We start from the raw sequence: 21,013 nt of genomic DNA, 5'->3' as shown, positions 1-21,013 counted from the left end.
CAGTGAGTCCTGGAACTCTCTCTTTACTTTATTTCTCTGTCTCTCTCTCCCCCCTCTCTCTCCCCCTCTCTCTCTCTCCTCCTCCTCTTTCTCTACCCCCTGCTCTCCTCTCTCTCTCTCTTTCTCTGTCCCTCCCCCTCTACATTATAGAGTCAGGTTAATTGTATCAATACTTCACAGTCAGAATTAATATTCATATTTTGGCTAGATGTCCTCTTTACCATACCATCATGGCTTCGGTAATGAAGTTCTTGTATTTTATTATTGTCATTATTATTAGTATTATTATTATTTATATTTTATTTTTATTTTTCCAGGCAACCCAATGTGTTGTATGTTTTAAATAATTTGTGTATCGTTTCGACAGTTCGTGACAATTTAAAGAAAGATATTAATAGAAAAACTACTAGAACAATACAAGGTAAGTATGTACATGTACATGTAACTTACCTCTTACTCTTGGTACCTTAATTTGCAGTGTACACGTACATGTCATGTCATGTACCATGTACATGTACTGGGATATTTTTAAGTTGCTAAATTTTTTGCGAATCTTGTATTTTTAAGATTTCACTTAATAAAATTTCTGCAAATATCTTGTAAACTGCACCACGTGGCGTAAATTTTTTTAATTTTTGGGACGAAGCAAAAATGGAAATATGCTAAAATTTGGCTATCTCTCTCTCTCTCTCAGTTTCTTAAACCCTTCCAGCCCAACAAGAGGTTGTTATCATCAGTTACGTCATCAGTTTTATCAATGGTTGGACAGGAAGGAGGCCCACCATCTTTATTTAATACCATTGTGAGTTATAAAAACTAAATAATAGCATTTGTTATTATTAATATTAATATTATTATTATTTCTTTTTTGTTTGTTTGTTGTAATAAAATGGTCATGATTTTAAAAAAGAACAGCTATCATATAATATACAGGCTATAGCTACAGTACATTAATTTGCTGTATAATTAAACGATTAATTAAAAATTAAATTTAAATGCTACAATTAACCTTTTAAACATACAGCATTGTTATTACCATCAATATTATTATTATTATTATTATTATTGTTGTTGTTGTTGTTATTATTGTTGTTGTTGTTGTTGTTATTATTATTGTTGTTGTTCATATTATTTTGCTTATAGGATAGTTCAGAGTATCCTTGGTTGTCTTATTACTGTTTGTTAGCTGAGGAACAGTTTGAGGAGCAGGAAGGAGTCTGGATATCATTACTTAAACTACTAAAAAAAGATCAAAAAATATCAATTGATAACGCATTAAAAGTAAATTAAAAAATAATGATGATGATTGTACTAAGTACATGTACTAATTGACTATAGTATTCTAATCAGAGTCAGCTCAAACTTTTGACAAAGCATCTTGTACTACATGTTTGTACACATTTTCTGATACATATTGATGTCCTTATGCTATGTAGAAAGTTTGAGCTGATTCCGACTTCAATTTATCAAGTTACGGCCATTTTAAGAAAATGCCAAAATTCTGAAAATTACCCTGTACTATAGCCCATGGTTTTACTCAAAAAATGGCTCCGAAATCACCCCAAAATTTTATTACATTTTCTGATACATATTGATGTCCTTATGCTATGTAGAAAGTTTGAGCTGATTCCGACAAATATTTTTCCAGTTATAAGCATTTTAAGGAACAGGCCAATTTTTGAAAAAAGCAAATTTAGGCTATAGCCCATGGTTTTATCCAAAAAATGGCTCATGGTTTTATCCAAAAAATGGCTCCGAAATCATCCCAAATTTTTATTAGATTTTCTGATACATATTGATGTCCTTATGCTGTGTAGAAAGTTTGAGCTGATTCCAACTTCAATTTATCAAGTTACGGACATTTTAAGAAAACGCCAAATTCTGAAAAATACACTGTACTATAGCCCATGGTTTTATCCAAAAAATGGCTCCAAAATCATCCCAAATTTTTATTACATTTTCTGATACATATTGATGTCCTTATGCTGTGTAGAAAGTTTGAGCTGATTCCGACTTCAATTTATCAAGTTATGGCCATTTTAAGAAAACGCCAAAATTCTGAAAAATACACTGTACTATAGCCCATGGTTTTTTCTAAAAAATGGCTCCAAAATCACCCCAAAATTTTATTACATTTTTAGATACATATTGATGTCCTTATGCTATGTAGAAAGTTTGAGTTGATTCCGACTTAAAATTTTCAAGTTATGGCCGTTTTTAGAAAATGGCCAATTTTTGAAAAATACCCAAGGCTATAGCCCATGGTTTTTTCTAAAAAAATTCTCCGAAATCATCCCAAAATTTTATTACATTTTCTGATGCATATTGATGTCCTTATGCTGTGTAGAAAGTTTGAGCTGATTCTGACTTCAATTTATCAAGTTACGGCCATTTTAAGAAAACGCCAAAATTCTGAAAAATACCCTGTACTATAGCCCATGGTTTTATTGAAAAAATGGCTTCGAAATCATCCCAAAATTTTATACATTTTCTGATACATATTGATGTCCTTATGCTATGTACAAAGTTTGAGCTGATTCCATTATTATTTTTTTTTTTTCCTAGAAAGCACTCTCTGATCTTGGTCATACCGGTTCATCATTCAATGTCAATCATTTATGTATATACCGCTGGGCTGACCTCTGCAGCTCCATGGACACTTCATTCATACTCTACCCTCTAGTGTGGCAGAGATATTTCACACTCTATCTACAAAGACCAATCTTCACAGCAAGGTAACGGTAATAACAGCTATTGATAACAGCTACCTGGAATTTAATTTTTTTTGTTTGCTGTTTATCATAAACAGCATGCATACATGTACATTATATGCTTGTACAATGGACATTAATTTTGCTTTATTAGCACAAAATATAAGTCCCATAAACTTATCCAGCTATACTGTAATTGCTATTTTTCTCTTCTCTGCCTCTCCCTCTCTCCCCTCTCTCTCTCCCTCCCTCTCTCTCCCCCTCCCTCTCCCCCTCCCCCTCCCTCTCTCCCCCTCCCTCTCTCCCCCTCTCTCTCTCCCCCTCCCTCCCTCTCTCCCCTCCCTCTCTCCCCCTCCCTCTCCCCCTCCCTCTCCCCCTTCCTCTCCCCTAGCATGCCTGAGAGAGGTAGTTTAGGTTTAAGGTTCTTCTCTACTAATCGGACTCAAGGAATACGACGCAACATGAGAAAGGCTCTCACTAAATCCTTTCGCTCACTTCAAGAGGAACTGAAGTCAATTAAAAGAGACAACGAAGAAGAAAAAGGAAACATATTCCTATTAGAACTATTACCAAAATTAATATCGTGAGTATATGTACATGTACATGTACAGAATGTACATCTCATTTTAGAATAATACATTTCATATTGTATGGACTAGCTGTTTTTGTACAGTATATAATTACAAAATTATAAAATTACTAGTGTACATGTATAATATTCAAGTTTCTTCCTCTCCCTCTCTCTCTTTCCTCCAGTTATTATCAGATGCTCCAGATGTGGTTGGAAGAGCCGAGACTTCACGAGGAGACACTCTCACTGCCTTCACTACCAATCCAATATGAACCAGAGAGACTCTCTAAACTGTTCAAAACACAACAAGTTAGAGAGAGGGAGAGAGAGAGAGGGAGAGGGAGAGAGAAGAAAGAGTAGGACGAAACGTGAATATTACCAAGATATTACCTTAAAGTGATTTTTAATTGCGGGTACTAAATTTTTACGATTTTAGCACGTGGTAGACTGGTAGATTTTGTTGGTATTAAAATTTGCAATTGAGTAATTATTACTGATAGTTATATGTACATGTATATGGCATAATTAATAGTTGCATGTATTAATAATTGTGATTTTTAACCCAAAGGCAAAATTCACAATTAATAGTACCTGTATTTAAAGGTAACCTTAAGGCTTATATACATTTGCAATTTCTCATAGATGTACATGTACATGTACAGTGTACTTATTTGTGTTTTATTGTAGAGTGATTGGGTGGAGTTCTTAAGACTCTGGGAGATTGAGGATATCATTAAAGTGATGTTGGATGAATGGAAACAAGTCCAGCTCTACCAGAAAGCACTATCATGCCAAACCGAGTCACACGAGCAAAGCCCAGACACAGGTGAGCCAACAAGACAATATGTATACATGTACATGTAAATGTACAAATAGACGTACATGTACATTGTACGTGTACATGTACATGTATGTTAAATTACTATTGTACATTATGTGTGGGTAGATGAATTACATGTACATGTATTATCTATTGTGACTTACATGTAATGCATACATGTACATATATTATGGGATAGTAGCAAATTTACACAATGCTTATGTTATACAGAATTTTTAAGTTTGCTCAAAAATTCGACAAATGACTATGGCCTATGGTACTATGGCCTATAGTACTGAGAGATTTTTCTATTTATTACATTTTCTGATACCGTATAGCCAGAAATTTTGGAGGGAGTAAAATTTGGCGAATTGCTAAATTTTGGTTATTGGCGGATTTTAATTTGGCGAATTAGTGGCCACGTGCCATTGAGCATGAGTATAAAGGCTCAAAATGGCGGTTTTAATTTTGTGAATGAAACTCTATTCGCCAAATTCGCCAAATTTTTGTCCCTCCAAATTTTTGTGCTATACAGTACATGATACTACATTTTCTTGTTATTATTATTATTATTCATCAGCTGCTGCAAGGATAGAGAAGAGGTTACGTTACAGATCCACTCCTGCCCCTCCCCCTCCCTTCATATCCCCTCCTGCTCCGTTCTCTCTCGTACCCACAAGGATCCTCCTCTCCAAGCCTGACCTTCTCTCTGCTGTAGTAGCTGACATCAACTTCATAGCGCAGCAAGGAAGGTAGGACATACTAACGACATTATAACAAATTAAGAAATGTTTACACTTGTAATTTATGCTTAAAATTTAAATAAACTCATGTACATGTATGTACACAATTACACATTATTATACCTTATACCTGTATTGTTTATGTTGTTTTAATTTTTTCTGTTTTCTCTGTTTTCCCTCCCTTTCCTTTTATTATACTCTCTTGATTGCTACTTCCTGTCTCCTTTTTCTCTCTCTGTCTCTCTCTCTCTCTCTCTCTCCGTCCCTCGCACTCTCCCTCTCTCCCTCCCACCCTCCCTCTCTCCCTCCCTCCCACTCTCCCTCTCTCCCTCCTCCTCCCTCTCCTTTCCTTTTCTAAAGTTCATATTGTGAGAGATACAATTCAATGGTTGCTCTTGATTCTGAGTACATGAGTGGTATCCCTGACCTCTACAGTAACCAGCCCAGACAGTTTCATGTTAGTATTCCGTGTCATAAGAAAGCTGCATGTACTGGATCTGCTACCATCGTATTTAGAGTAAGTGCATGTACATGTGAAATACATCTATTATTGTACATGTATTATTGATGTGTATTATTGTGGATTGTTATTAATTATTACATGTACATGTACATAAATTATTATTGTATGAAAGATTTTTTAGGATTAAATGTTACGAATGAACTGCATAAATTTGCAAACAATTAATTTTGTGAATTTCATTATCCACAGATCTTATAAATCTTTCAAAATCTTAAGAAGTTTTAAAATTTAGCATTAAAACAATGCTATAATGTAAATCTACCATTATGTATGCTTTTATAATGGTAATACTATTGACATCAATCTTATGCATTCATACAAATAATGATATACTATTTATAACAGTATAGCTATGTATAATTTCTGTTTCTCTAGTTCAATGAGTTGACTCCCCACCCTCACTGGGAGCAGAGGGTACCCCAGAACAGGCAGGAACATAAGGAGCTACTCAGTGCCCTCTCCTGCCCAGTCTCATTTGATTTGTGTAAAGCAGTGGCAAGGACTGAGCATGTTGTTGGGTAGGTTAACCAGCACTGACTATAAACTTGTATTTATTTACAATTATTTTATGTGTACAAGTGTTACCAGGGTTTCCCACAGGATTTTGGCATAGTGGTTATCTGGCTTTGTCAAGTTGCTCAAAAATTGGGCCAAAGACCCTGTACTATAGCACAGGGTATTTTAATGAAAATCACAAGGCGATATTTCTCCATTTTTATAAATTTTTATACATATTTATGTTTTTATGTTGTGTATCAACTTTGAGCTGATCCCAATTTAGATTGTTAACCTGCTTAAAATGCCACGTGTTGTATTATAGTTCATGAAGCTCATGCTGTTTAGCTTACTCAGTATGCCTTGTTGGAAACCCTAGTTTTTACTCTATGGAGCAGAGGATTTAAATTTTCACTGTTTTTTAATTTGTAGAGAGCTATCAAAATTATCTGAAAGTAATGACAGTGAAGGTTAGCAGTTAGCACTCTCCCTCTTAGTCATGTTTTTAATTTTTATTTGTTACTTTCCTAGCTTTATCAAACGGCGTCTCTTTATTTTATGAAGTGTTAAAGTTTATAACATCAGAAACAAAACAGTATCCACCAACCTGCCAGTTCCTCTCATCATGCATACAAATACTGGGACAAGTAAATCATTTAATATTGTCACATGTACAATTTATGGTGAATATCCAACATTCAAACATTATTATCACTCAGGATGGTTGATCATTCAGTTCATGTACATAAATGCTTCATAACTGCTTGAGGGGGCAATATTGTATTTATATATACATGTAGCTTTGGTGTAGTAGAATAAGAGATTTTTTGAATTTTTACAGCCAAGGAACTATGCTATGTAGTCTTCTGTGATAAAAGTGTAATGATAATAATGATGTGTTGAAATGGTTTCAACTTTTGACATTTATCTCATATTCCTAGCATTTTGCAACAATGTGTATCTTCCTTTTCTCCTTCTCTATTTCTCTCTCCCCCCTCTCCCCTCCCTCTCTCCTCATTAGGAATTCATACACAGGGACCCCAGTCAGACAGCGACCATATTACAGTTATTGTTAGCCCAGAGGTCACTGGGTGACATCCTTGCTCCTCTCTTTGACCCCAATCTCTGTCCTCCTGACTTTATCTCAATGTATGTCAGTGTGAGGGAAGTAGCCATCAAAGAAGGCCCTACCATTGCTTTCTCTACACTCACCAAAGTGAGCAGTCATATTTACCATGAGACTGAGAGAGTTCAACTAGAGTTTTAACTTCCTTTATTCTGAGCTTGCATGTTCAATGGAACAGAACTTCTAAAAGGGATATGCTCAAATTTCTGTTATGCTGCATGTACATGTATGCATAGTACATGTACATGTACATACAACATCTGTTTAGTGTTTAAAATCTTTATTATAAGAAATGTATGTGGAGCTTATACATGTAGTATGAATAGAATTATTTGATTATATATACATGTACATGTAAATGCTTTAATCTGCAAAAAGATATTTTCATTTTATAGGAATGTTTAATTTTTAGAACAATGGATAATTTTCTTTCCCCCCCCCCTCTCTCCCCTCTCTCTAGTTCAATATTCCTAAGTGGTTGTCGGATTATTCTCCATCGTTACCAGACTCCTCTCAACTACTCAAGTACATCTTTCAAGGAATATCTTACTGTGGGCGGGAGCCTGACGATGATCTACTGATTTTATTGGAGGTATAACATTATACCTGTTTACATGTAGTACATTATAAAATACATGTCTATGTATGTACATGTACATGTACATGTACAGCCTGCGTATTTTTATACATGTACTACCTAAGGCCTGAGATAATTGTGTAAGCTCAGGTGTTACATTACTGATGACAAATTACTTGTACATTTTTGTCATACATACATGTACATGGATGTACGTATATGTACGTGTAATTATTGTGTATTTAATTCATAGAAGGGCAGCGGATTATTTTTACCATTTTTGAGATTCTTTCTCTTGCCCTACCTTATTACCTCTTTCCTACTTTAGGGATACTTGTCTCATTTTAGTAAATTGTTAGAGTATCAGTTTCCATTGTTATACAATGAAGCATTACACCTGGTTATTGATGGTAAGTGGGAGAGAGAGAGGGATGGAGAGAGAGAGGGATGGAGTGAGAGAGGGGGGAAGGAGCAGGGAGAGAGAGAAAGAGAGGGAGATAGAGAGAGAGGCAAGGCTACAATTAAGTTATCTGAACTATGATAGGGGCACTACTAACTTAATTTACCCCCCGATTAACAGCAATAAAATATTAAAATACATGTACATGCATGTATGATGTATAAGTACTACCCTTTGGGCTTTTTAGGGCTAATAGTACAGTATAGTTTACTGTTAACTTAAGGCTTGGGGCCACTTTGATGGGGGGGGCAGGACAAATTTCCCCACTTGCCCCCCTCCCATTGGCAAACCTGGAGGGAGGGAGAGAGTAAGAGAGGAGAGAGGAGGGAGGAGAGAGTAAGAGAGGGAGGGAGAAGGAGAGAGAGTCAATTTTTATCCAATGTTAGGGACTGATACTGGCGGTATTTCCCCTCGCTGCTGGGAGGAGCTATCAAAAGTGACCACGCCCTCTTTATCAACTGAGTATGATTCCTGTCGTCTGGGCCTACAGCTCCTTCAAGAGTCGTTGCAACATTTGTCTAACTTTTATACTCAAAAAAGATTTTACACCAAAGTATGTGAACACTCTTCATGCCTCCATTCACATTTAAGGACATGATAATGCTAAGTTATTATACACTGTGTACATTATATATATAGCCTCCTGCTCCTAATTTATTGTGCACAATGCCGTATAGCAGGTTTATTTTGAGGATAATAATTTTCGCAAATTGCCACTTTTCTGCCATCCTATACCGTATTAAATTGATTTTTAAGGAATTTAATTTCGTGGATCTTCAAAAATCTGCAAATTTGTTATCCTCGAATAAACCCACTATTAGTGATGGGCGATTTTGAGTCCGGAGTATTCGATCCTTCGATTCCGAATGGAATCGTACTCGTATCGAAAGAGAAGTAGGAATCGTTTGAAACGATTCCGAATCAAACCACACCCTTTAATATTAATAATAGTTAATTAATCAGTAGTTAATACCTCAATTATTATTCATCATTATTGCATTTTTATTGCTGTAATTGATACCACGTGGCTTTGCACATGCGCAGATGTAATACTCAGAATCGGTATTCGATTCCAGTCTCAAAAGTATTCAGAATCAGAATCGAATGCAAATTTCTGGAATCGCCCATCACTACCCACTATACAGTATTATCATTCATTAATAAACTAGCAGGGTTGTACTTGTGTCAACCCATTCAAAAATTGTTGGAAAACAATGTATTCTATACATGTATGTAAGATAGCTAGGTTCAAGCTTTATATGCAGTGTTATTTGTAAAAGCTATCGTGGGTTGCATGATTGTGGCTAACACTTTGTGTGCTTGTATAAACTGTATTGTGTAAATTTTTTAATACAATTTCATGTACTTCAATTTTATGTAATATACGTATAGACTATTTCTCAGTATTTTAGTAAGTCCAGCATTATGTTCTTGAAAAAAACAAGTCGCAAAAGCAGTCATTTAAGAGTTTTTAGTCTTGTGTTTTGTAATTGTGAACAGGATTAATACACGTTAATGTACATTACTTTCACCAGTGTGGAAAGCCCTTGAGTGCATGATAATGCTAAGTTATTATACATAGTGTACATTATATATAGCCTCCTAATTTATTATGCATAATATTATTATCATTTATATGAATTAACTGTAGCAGGGTTGTATCAACCCATTCAAAAATTTTTGTAGAAATGTACATCAAAAGGATATGCTTATGTAAAAGCTAGGCTGTAACTTTATGCAGTGTTTTTTGTAAAATCTATCGTGGGTTGCAAGATTGTGGTTACTGCTTTGGGTACTTGTATAAACTCTATTGCTATTATGATGATTTCATTTTGGCAGATGCTTATAATGAGTAAAGGGCTATGATACAAAGTTTCTACAGTACCTGTACTCAACTGAGTCAATATACAATGTAAATTCAAGGCATTCTTAATTACTTGTACTTCAATGAACATGTTGAATATTACTGTGCATAATATTATCATTCATAGAAATTATTTATAGGAGGGTTGTAGCAACCCATTTAGAAATTGTTCCAGTTGAATTATGTGATCCTTTTGTTGCTACATACAATAGCTAGGCATATTATATGCATATTATATTATATTATATGCTTTATATGCAGTTTTATTTGTAGAAGCTATCGTGGGTTGCATGATTGTGGCTAACATTTTGTGTACTTATATGAGCTGTATTGTGTGAATTAATCTATGCCTCCTATACATGTACATGTACAGAGTCAGTGTAAATTCATTAATGCAAGGCATTTTTTATTACATGTTTTTCAATGTTATGTAATGGAATATTTTTTGGTATTTTGGTAAGTCCAGCATTATGAACAATAGGAACAATGGGAAACAGTCGTTTTAGGGTTTAGGGTTTTAGTCTTGTATTTTTTAATTAAGAGAACTGTTCCCAAAGACTAGTTCTTGTGAGCTCACTCTTTTCTTTCTGCTGGAGAAGCCCTTGAAAGCTTTCCTGCTTTAGTTTGCTGCTAAAAATTACTCTATTACTCATTATGTACCATATAGTCCGGAATTTTAGAGGGAGTTAAATTTGACGAATTGCTAAATTTTGGTGATTGGCAAATTTTAATTTAGTGAATTTGTAGCTACTTACTGTATGTGCCATAGATAATGGCTCAAAACACTGAATTTTTATTTTGGCAAATGGCTATTAAAATGCCAAATTCACTAAATTTAACTCCCTCAAAAATTCCCCGCTATATATGGTATTGAATGATTGATGCTTAAGTACATGTACATGTAGGTGTGACATGATTACATGTACTGTACATGTAGTACGTTGTATATGTACATGTACATGTACATATACATGTATAAACAGACATGTTCAGTAAATTCTATGTGGGACTTGCTCAGACTGGCCCCCATTACATAATACATGTACATGTATAATTAGTTAATTAAATGTATTTGCACGTGTACATTTTAATGGAAATCTAATAGTTGAAGTATTTATCAACAAATTCTTTCCCATTACTCGATAATTCCATAAAGAGATACTGTCTAATTCCCTGTTACGTGAGACTAGGTGTGGGTTGATTAGTAATAATTACTCACATAGCAAACACGATGGAGTGTCATACTTGCGGTCGAGATTTTCACGTACATGTACATGTACGTGTGTTTTTTTAATTACACGTTGATATACATGTTTTTGTGTTACGTCAAAAGCTTGAGATGATTCCGATCAAAACAGGATTTTTATTGATTTAAAGTTGCTTGAAAATTTGAGAAAGCACTCTGTACTATATAGTATATAGGGTTAATGAATTTTATGAAAAATGGTTGGGAGAGAATTCTTTATTGTATTACATTTTCTGATGCATATGCATGTATACTGTACATGTTTTTGTGTTATATACATGTACTTATCTAAAAGTTTGAGCTGAATGTACCATTTATTGCAGCTATTTTTATTTATTTATTTATTTATTCTTTTTTAGGAGACAATATATGAGCTAGTTACATCAGACTATGTGTCTCATATATTGCAGTTCATTGTGATGCTTTGTACATCGTTAATCAATAAACTACTGACCAGTGTAGAACTAGAGAACAATACCATACAAGGAGGTACGTGTGTACATGTAAAAATACATGTAGAGTTGCTCAAAAATTGACAAAATTTTTCAAAAATTGCTTAAAAGTAGAATTTTTTATTTTTATAATTAATTTTATTGCATAGGCATCTTATTGTGCTATATGGAAATTTTTGCTAATTCTGATAAAAATTGGATTTATTATGTTACTCAAAAATTGAGCCTAACTCCATGCAGGGCTTTAGGCCAAATTTCACCAGAATTAACTAGGAGAGAATTCTCCAATTTTATAATTTTTTTCTGATGTATGTACATGTTTTTATGTTCTGTGGAAAGTTTAAACTGATTCCAATCATAATTGGATTTTTTACAAATATTTAAAGTTACTTCAAAAATCAGGCCAAAATCCCTGTACTTCCTGTATTTAACTCACTTAGAATGCTCTGTGGGAAGCCTTGTGTAAAAACACTAATGTAATGTTTGTGGTTTTAAGATCAAATTGAAGCGTGGGCTTTCTTTAATTTGTACACACCCAGGTTCCTATTTCAGGGTTTTTTTACTTGCATACTTTATATGCATATACATACAATGGATGTAGATCCAGGTCTTTTAATTAAGACAGGCTTTTATTCAAAGATACATGTATAATAATAGTACAATGTAATGTCTGAGATATCTGCTTTAACTGAGGGCAGATATCAAAAGGCTTGAGTATTACTGATAGTCAATGAGACACCACAAATTTTATATCTATATAGAGTGTATTATTATTTATTTATTTATTTATTAGCACTAACTGAGGCCTGGCGTAGTATAATAGATGCATTCAGGGCTTGGATACTACCTCTACTCAATGGAGAAAACAATGAAGTGTATGTCATTAACACACACACACAGTCACTCTTAATTGTTGAATGAGTGATGTTTTTATCGTTCTGTCTCTCTCTCTCTCTCTCTCTCTATCTGTAGTACATTTCCTTGTAAATTAGAAAGGATCATCACATTTGATGAGAGTTTTCGTCTCTTTGTTCAACTGGTCTCCTTGTTACAGAGCAAATTTGCTAGTAAGTGACATATTCTTGTATTCATGCATTCATGTACATTAATGTAATGATTTGTATTAGTATTATTTTGTGTCGTACTATTTTAAAAAGATACATGTACATGTACATTGTACGACGTAGCTAGTCCCTATAATACATACAGTAGAGTTAGAAAAATATGTAGGAACTATATTTATGATTTTGTACCAATATACATGTAGCAAATTTTAATGCATGTGGAATTTAATTTTGCTGGTGTAAGCGTGAACTGTTGAATCTCCCATCACTTATAATGCTTCGTGGAATTATATTGTGCATTTTTAAGATGAACAGCAAACAGCAAAATACAGTATATAGTTATAGCAAATTTAAAGCTAGTATTTGTAGCGCTGTTATACTGGCCAAATTATATTGCACATTTATTAATATGTAACACTACTTCTCTCTCTCTCTATACTTGTAGACAGTGAAAGTGGTAGTCCATTACACCTCTTGTGGTTCTTCTATTGTAACGAGTTGTCACTACCTGCCACTCCTTTACACATACTGGAGTGCTACCACACCCACCTGACATCTTTACCATGGGAACAATATGCACCTGACCTATCTGCAATGGACTTGATGATTAAGGTGAGAGAGAGAGGGGGGAGAGGGGGAAGGAGAAGAGAGAGAGAGGGAGGGAAGGAGGGAGGGAGGGAGGGAGGGAAGGAGGGAGGGAGGGAGGGAGGGAAGGAGGGAGGGAGGGAAGGAGGGAGGGAGAGAGAGAGAGAGAGAGAGACGGAGAGAGAGAGCGAAAGAGAGGTGGGGGTGAGAAAGGCGTCCTTGATTAAATGTCACCAAATAAGTTTGCTTTACATCGTAATTAATTATATTTCTTAACCTGATTATGAAATTATTTCATCCAGTTGAAAATTAACAAAGAAGTATCACAAATGTGTTTTGTGTTCCTGGGTGGAATATTTCCCTCGTTTAATTGGAAGGAAATAGCAAAGCAATACAGGTATGTACATATGTTGTTCAAGTTATACATGTAATGTATAAGTGATGATTTCTCGTGTTCATTATCCATACTGTATCCATTGTATGTACAGTGTGACCTCTATAATTAGGACACCTTTATATTGAGGACATTTAATAATGTCCTCGATTGTAAATGTACAAAGTTACCCACAGTACATGTTATACATGTACATCAAATAAGCCACAATTCACGAACAAGTATGGATAGTGTTTACCCATGTGTATATGATAAGCAACGCATACATAATTGAAGTACATGTATACATGTACATTTACATGTGCACTTCCCCTTTCATAGATCACAGTATTGATAAGGTTATTGTGTATGTAATGTAATGTGTGTGTCATTATTATTGTTTAATTATGAATAAAAAAGGCTGTTATCTCCAGTAACGAGAGGATGGCAGCCAAAAAAATGATGCAATAGATATACTGCTCTGCTACAAGGCCCAACCTGTGTACACACCCTATACCCAATATCCTTAATTTCCATACTTTTATAGAAATCTATGTACGTGTAGTTTTGATTTCGATAGTTTATAGAAATCTATGTATGCGTAGTTTTGATTTCCATACTTTATAAAAATCTATGTACGTGTAGTTTTGATTTTGATAGTTTATAGAAATCTATGTACGCGTAGTTTTGATTTCCATAGTTTATAGAAATCTATGTACGCGTAGTTTTGATTTCCATACTTTATAAAAATCTATGTACGCGTAGTTTTGATTTCCATAGTTTATAGAAATCTATGTACGCGTAGTTTTGATTTCCATACTTTATAAAAATCTATGTACGCGTAGTTTTGATTTCCATACTTTATAAAAATCTATGTACGCGTAGTTTTGATTTCCATAGTTTATAGAAATTTATGTACGCGTAGTTTTGATTTCCATACTTTATAGAAATCTATGTACGCGTAGTTTTGATTTCCATACTTTATAGAAATCTATGTACGTGTAGTTTTGATTTCCATACTTTATAGAAATCTATGTACGTGTAGTTTTGATTTCGATAGTTTATAGAAATCTATGTACGCGTAGTTTTGATTTCCATACTTTATAGAAATCTATGTACGTGTAGTTTTGATTTCGATAGTTTATAGAAATCTATGTACGTGTAGTTTTGATTTCCATACTTTATAGAAATCTATGTACGTGTAGTTTTGATTTCGATAGTTTATAGAAATCTATGTACGCGTAGTTTTGATTTCCATACTTTATAGAAATCTATGTACGTGTAGTTTTGATTTCGATAGTTTATAGAAATCTATGTACGTGTAGTTTTGATTTCCATACTTTATAGAAATCTATGTACGCGTAGTTTTGATTTCGATAGTTTATAGAAATCTATGTACATGTAGCTTTGATTTCCATACTTTATAGAAATCTATGTACGTGTAGTTTAAAATTTTAATTGTATTCGCTGGTATAGAGTGTGTACATCATCCATTGAAAAAGCAATGGGTATAAATGATCACTCAGTTTGATCAGAATGATGTCACTGAATACATAGGCACTTGGACTAGCATTTTTACTTGTACTAACCACTCTGCTTGTATTAGTCTCTATCACGAAACTGATAAGGACAATTGCAACAGCTATTTTTAGGTATGTATTGGTACTGATGTAGTCAAATTTCTTCAAAATGTGGGATATCATTTTAAAACCTAGCAGTATCCATATTGCAGTCATTGCACTCATATTTGTTTCAATTTCGTACTTTAAATACAGTGCATACATTATCCATTGTAAAGACAATGGTATTAAATTAATAATCAGTTGGATCAGAATGATCTCACTGAATGGATAGTCACGTGTTCTAGCATGTATGATGGAAGTGATAAGGTAAATTACAAAGGCTAATAATAGGTATGTTGGGATGCTGATACAGCCAAAATCCTTCAAAATGAACAATAGCATTTCTATACCTTCCAGTATATCTATTGCAATCATTTCCATTTGATATTGTAATGGAAGCCAGCTCCCTTTTAAGCTGTGATAACATGATAAGGCTATAGTGGGTCCAACTGGCTTGCCAAATAAATGATATTCATAACCTTGATGCGGTAGACCAAGGGATTATGAATATCATTTGAGGTGTATATCTAATGCAACACAAAGAAAGCCACAAATTGCTTGTAGCCTTGTTCCCATTGAAATTAATATTTAAGTTTATGTTATCAGTGAAGATTATGTTGTAGAACAACAAGGAATATCATAATGTCCTTACCTAAACTGGCAAACTAAACTCTCTTATTCAAAATGACTTTAACTATACAAAGTATGTCATACCTCTACTAAGGACAGGTAGTGTGGGCCCAATGGTGTCCTTAATAAAGAGGCTACACTGTACATGTATTAAGGGCAGGTAGTGTGGGCCCAATGGTGTCCTTAATAAAGAGGCTACACTGTACATGTATTAAGGACAGGTAGTGTGGGCCCAATGGTGTCCTTAATAAAGAGGCTACACTGTACATGTATTAAGGACAGGTAGTGTGGGCCCAATGGTGTCCTTAATAAAGAGGCTACACTGTACATGTATTAAGGACAGGTAGTGTGGGCCCAATGGTGTCCTTAATAAAGAGGCTACAATGTACACGGTCTTTTCATATATTTGCAATGTATTTTTTATTTATTTTTTGTTTTGTAGTTCTGATCTTTCTCTCTCCGTCCATTTCCATATCACTTTCTTGCAATTGCTAGTAATGTTAGCTGCTGAGCCTGAGATCATGAATAATAAAGTAATCAGAAAAAAATATTATTTATTTATTTAACTATAATTTATTTATTGTTAGGATTCTCATGTGCCTCAACTGATTTCTGATGCAAAATCATTTGATTTTCATTACATTGATTTAAAGTTAGCCTTTCTACTAACTTTCAGTCATATTCTCTCTCTCTCCCTCTCTCTTTCTCCCTCTTTCTCTCTCCCTCTCTCTCTCTCTCCCCTTTATCTCTCTCCCTGTCCCCTCCCCCCTCTCTCTCCTTCTTTTTCTAGAACATATCAGGATATATTAGAATGGCAGAAGAACAACTGTACTCCTTCATCAATACTACAAGCTGGGTCTTCTTTATCATTAGCATTAAGGTAGTACATTTAAGTACATGCACCTTTATTTATTGTTTATTTATTGTTTATTTATTGTTTATTTTGTTTGTTTATTATTAGGTTATTAAAGGCAGCTGGTAGTTTCCCTCTCAACAGTACCTCTAAACCATTGACACTTCATAAAGTATGTCACAGGATTTATTATTTAACTCTTTCCTCCATCTTTCCGTCTCTTTTTCATTCCTTTCCGTCTCTTTTTCATTCCTTTCCGTCTCTTTTTCTTTCCCTCCCTCCTCTCTCTCCCCCTCCCTCCCTTCCTCCCTCCCTCTCTCTCTCTCTCTTTCCCTCCCTTTCTCCCCTAGGATGGTTGGGATAAGCGTTATTCTTACATGCGTATGTTAGTTGAAATCATTTCAACCTCGAGCCAGCACAAGGAGACCCACACCTCATCATATTCTGATATTGTCTCATTCATGATGCACACACTCATTGATACTGTTGTATTTGGTAAGAATGTGGGGGGCCCTCCGGGGTTGAAATTACCTCAAAATCTTTGCAATACTTATATCCATTTTTAAAATTATTTTTTAATGTTAATTTGCTATACCTTAAAGCCACTTTTGAAATGTACAAATATTTTAGCTTTTTGGTGCTTTTGAAGTTTGCTTCTACTAATTTTCAATGTTTTTCTTTAATTTTAGTTGATATTTATTAGTTACATTAACGTGTACATGTATATGTAGGGTTTCCCACAAAGCATGCTAAGTGAGCTAAACAGCATGAGCTTCATGAGCTGACAAGCACTACAATACAGTACATGGCATTTAGAGCAATTTTTTAATTCATGAAAAACCCAATTTTCCTTGGAATCGGCTCAAACTTGATACACAACATAAGTACATGTATATGTATCTGAAAAAAATATTAAAATAGAGAATTCTCTTCAAGCCATTTTTGACGAAATTTGGCCAAGTACCAAAGGCTATAGCCTTTGGTCATTCGCCCAATTTTTAGCAACCCTAAAAATTTAGAGAAAATCCAAATTGAACCGGATACAGCGCAAAGTTAAAATACAACATAAGGACATGTATATATATCAGAAAAAATTATTAAAATGAAGAATTGTTTCCTAATGATTTTTGTCAATATGTAGTACAGGTCTTTGAGCAACTTAACTATCAACTGACGAGAAGCTAACATGAGCACTGTGTCAAAATCCCGTGGGAAACCCTTTGTGTTTAATGTTGCATTAATTTAGACTTTATTTATATTATATTTTCTATTTTTATTTACAGAACCGGAGTCCCTGAGTACCATGAATCCAGTGATCTTATTACAAGAGATGATCAATATGTTTAACACGTGTCATCCGTCTGATCAGTTCATATCAAATCTGATATCTCATGTCACTGATTGTCTTGATCAACTGCCTAACGCCTCACGCCTTCACTTACCCACCATAACAGCTGGTAATCACCATTATTTAATTATCAATTCATTTAATTTGTGGCTAGTGCACTTGTACATGCATGTACATGTACATTACCCTATTGTGTTCTGTAATACTTCTTCTCACTTCTTCTCCCCCCCTCTCCCCTTTCTTTCTCTCTTTCCCCCTTTGTATTCTCTCTCCTGCTCCTTTCTCCTTCCACCATTTTCTTCTTTTTTTCTCCTTCCTCTTTCTCTTTACCCCCCCCCCTCTCTCTCCCACTCTATATTCTCTCTCTCCTTTACCTTCTCCCCCTCTCTTTCTCCCCTACTCTCCCTTTCCCCCTCTTTCTCTTTCTTTCCCTCTTTCTTACTCTCCCCCACAGCCAGTCGTACAATAGTCTCAATACCCCTAATGGTGAAACTAGTTGAGATTGTCATTACAGTTTATTTCAAGCACTATCCCCCAGTCAAAGAGACTACGCTTCAGCTACCAGCCAAAATGGACGGTTATGGCTGGACTCACCTCTCCTCCTCTCTCTCTATTCCTGATACTGCAGCTCACGAGTTCTACACTGTCTGCGTCCAGCAGTTTGCTTGTTATTGTCTTAATACAAGGCTCTTGAATCAGTTACAGAGATGCAGTAGCTTGGAAGAGGAGTTAGAAATTTTAACTAAAATGGTCCAATCTTGCTCTTCACTCAAACCAAAGTAAGTCAAGATCATCATTACTTTACTGTTTCGATTGAGTCTGATTTTAAATTGTGATTGATTATAGTGAAATTAGTGAGGGATCTTTAATACAAATGGTTCAACTTGATGAAAGAAAAAAGTATTAAGTGCTAGATGTACATACGTACATGTAGAGGAGCCCACCTATGCATCAAAAATATAGAATATTAGCATACGCATGCAATTAAAAGTGAACTGTAGGTATTGTAATTGAACGAAATGAATTTGCAATGTCACACTCTTAGCTAGTTTGTGTGGCTTTGGGCACTAATTTTGTTTGTGTCTAGAGTCTAAGGGAATGATTACCAGTCGGGAGTGCAATTGAGTGCAGCATCCATGCAATCCTAATTATGTATATTCACAAGTTGCCTTGTTGTATAATGTTTGTTTGGATTCGTAATTTTATCCCTTCCTTTTTCTCTCCCTCTCTCTTACTCCCCCTCTCTCTCTCTTACCCCCTTTCTTTGTCTTATTTTCCCACTCTTCTCCCCCTCCCCCCTCCTTGCTCTTTTTTTCCCTTCTATTCTCTCTCTCCCTATCTCTCTCTCTCTCTCTCTCCCAAGGCCTAATGAAGAACACAAGATGTTTGTTATTTGGGATAAGATATTAAACCTTTCCCTACGTCAGATCTCATTTGGTAACATTAACCCAGCTATAAATCAATTTACAAGTCTAGCTAACACGTTACAGCGTTTTGGTGAAGATAAGGCAACTGAAGGACTTCTGGGAGCAATTGGACTAGGAAAAAAATCAATTTATAGTCTTGAGTAAGTGTATACATGCAGTACATGTACATGTACATATACATGTCACAGTTCTTCAACAGAAAGTATTTTGAAGTGTTCATTTTTAATGCCAAGCCATAATTACATGCTTTTTACAATTATTTGCTGTAAGAGAATTCTGTTATAAAATTGGGTTTAAAGATTTGGTTAAAAACTATAAGATATTTTGACAAAAATGGCTAGAAAAGAATTTTTTATTTTTATTCCAATTTTTTGATGCATATACATGTATTTATGTTGCGTAGAAATTTTGAGCTGATTTTAATCAAACTTGGGATTTTTATGAATTTTAAAGTTTGTCAAAAATCTGGCCAAAGTCCCTGTACTATAGTACAGGGTCTTGGGCCAAATTTCATCAAAATTGACAAGGAGAGAATTCTCCATTTTTGTATTTTTTCTGATGCATATACATGTACATATGTTATGTAGAAAGTTTAAACTGATTCTGATCAAAATTGGATTTTTTACGAATTTTTTAAGTTGCTCAAAAATTGAGCCAAAGCACCTGTACTATAGTACAGTGTCTCTGGCCGAATTTCATCAAAATTGACAAGGAGAGAATTCTCCATTTTTATAATTTATTCTGATGCATATACATGTACATATGTTATGTAGAAAGTTTGAGTTGATTCCGATCAAAATTGGATTTTTTATGAATTTTTAAGTTCCTCAAAAATCAAACTAAAAATCTTGAAGAGGGTGTTTGGCCAAATTTTGCCAAAATTGACCATGGAGAGAATCCTCCATTTTTATTTGAGCTTGAGCTGATTCAAATCAAATTTGGCATTACACTTTGTGTGTTATCTTAATTGATAAATTAATTTGAAGTAGGAAATTTGAATGGACTATAATATTAAGGTCATTTTTTCTCATTACAGGTTCAGATTAATATCACGGGTACTTGCCACATTCATCCACACACAGCTACCTCTGGACACCTCTCAATCTGTCCACCCTCGTCTCTCCCCTGGAGCTCCGGGCCACATCAAAGACCCAATGCGTTACGTTACTGGCTTTGCTTCTGTTGCAATGGCCACCAAACAAGCAGATCAAGCATCTGCAAGTTTAGAATCGCTCCTTAGCAATAAGTCATATCTTCACTTGAGAGACTACATCAGCTACTCGCTGGATATGATTAATGACTTGCAGTGCAATTTAATGAACATTCAACAGTTGTTTGTATATCTTGTTATTAATTTATATTCTTCTGAGAGATCACTGGACTCGCTCAGAGTGGCTCAGACATAGTGTGAGATTGTGCGTGTCTGAGAGAAATTTATTATTATTATTATAATAGTATAATGTGCTTTCATTTTTTATAATAATTATTATAATTTGTAATTTTTGCTGTGCAATTGAATTATT

General features: G+C 34.7%; 1 protein-coding gene across 1 annotated transcript; it reads left to right on the top strand.

Moving 5' to 3' along the window:
• Window positions 1-327: 327 nt before the first annotated feature.
• On the top strand, window positions 328-20,989 carry LOC109584837 (ectopic P granules protein 5 homolog). Its single transcript, XM_020000731.1, has 30 exons — window positions 328-421; window positions 695-802; window positions 1,144-1,281; window positions 2,566-2,735; window positions 3,103-3,294; window positions 3,468-3,591; window positions 3,970-4,108; window positions 4,683-4,854; window positions 5,206-5,362; window positions 5,744-5,886; window positions 6,296-6,333; window positions 6,395-6,510; window positions 6,885-7,079; window positions 7,450-7,581; window positions 7,895-7,976; window positions 8,413-8,579; window positions 11,496-11,625; window positions 12,382-12,463; window positions 12,561-12,655; window positions 13,098-13,264; window positions 13,540-13,634; window positions 16,305-16,395; window positions 16,450-16,514; window positions 16,653-16,742; window positions 16,824-16,887; window positions 17,066-17,210; window positions 17,999-18,172; window positions 18,518-18,842; window positions 19,427-19,630; window positions 20,527-20,989. Exons 2-30 carry the CDS (start codon window positions 758-760, stop codon window positions 20,894-20,896), a joined length of 4,107 nt encoding a protein of 1,368 aa, XP_019856290.1. The 5' UTR covers window positions 328-421; window positions 695-757; the 3' UTR covers window positions 20,897-20,989.
• The last annotated feature ends 24 nt before the right edge of the window (window positions 20,990-21,013 follow it).

This window comes from Amphimedon queenslandica, unplaced genomic scaffold, assembly GCF_000090795.2.
Source record: "Amphimedon queenslandica unplaced genomic scaffold, v1.1 AMPQUscaffold_13160, whole genome shotgun sequence".
NCBI lineage: Eukaryota > Metazoa > Porifera > Demospongiae > Haplosclerida > Niphatidae > Amphimedon > Amphimedon queenslandica.
This window is presented reverse-complemented; position numbering and strand designations above follow the sequence as displayed.

Excerpts from the sequence above, each read along its gene's own strand:
- LOC109584837 (XM_020000731.1), top strand. The coding sequence starts at position 758 with ATGGTTGGACAGGAAGGAGGCCCACCATCTTTATTTAATACCATT. Across the intron at positions 6,511-6,884 it reads GCATACAAATACTGGGACAA|GAATTCATACACAGGGACCC; the intron begins GTAAATCATTTA and ends TCTCCTCATTAG. Across the intron at positions 8,580-11,495 it reads AAAAAAGATTTTACACCAAA|GAGACAATATATGAGCTAGT; the intron begins GTATGTGAACAC and ends ATTCTTTTTTAG.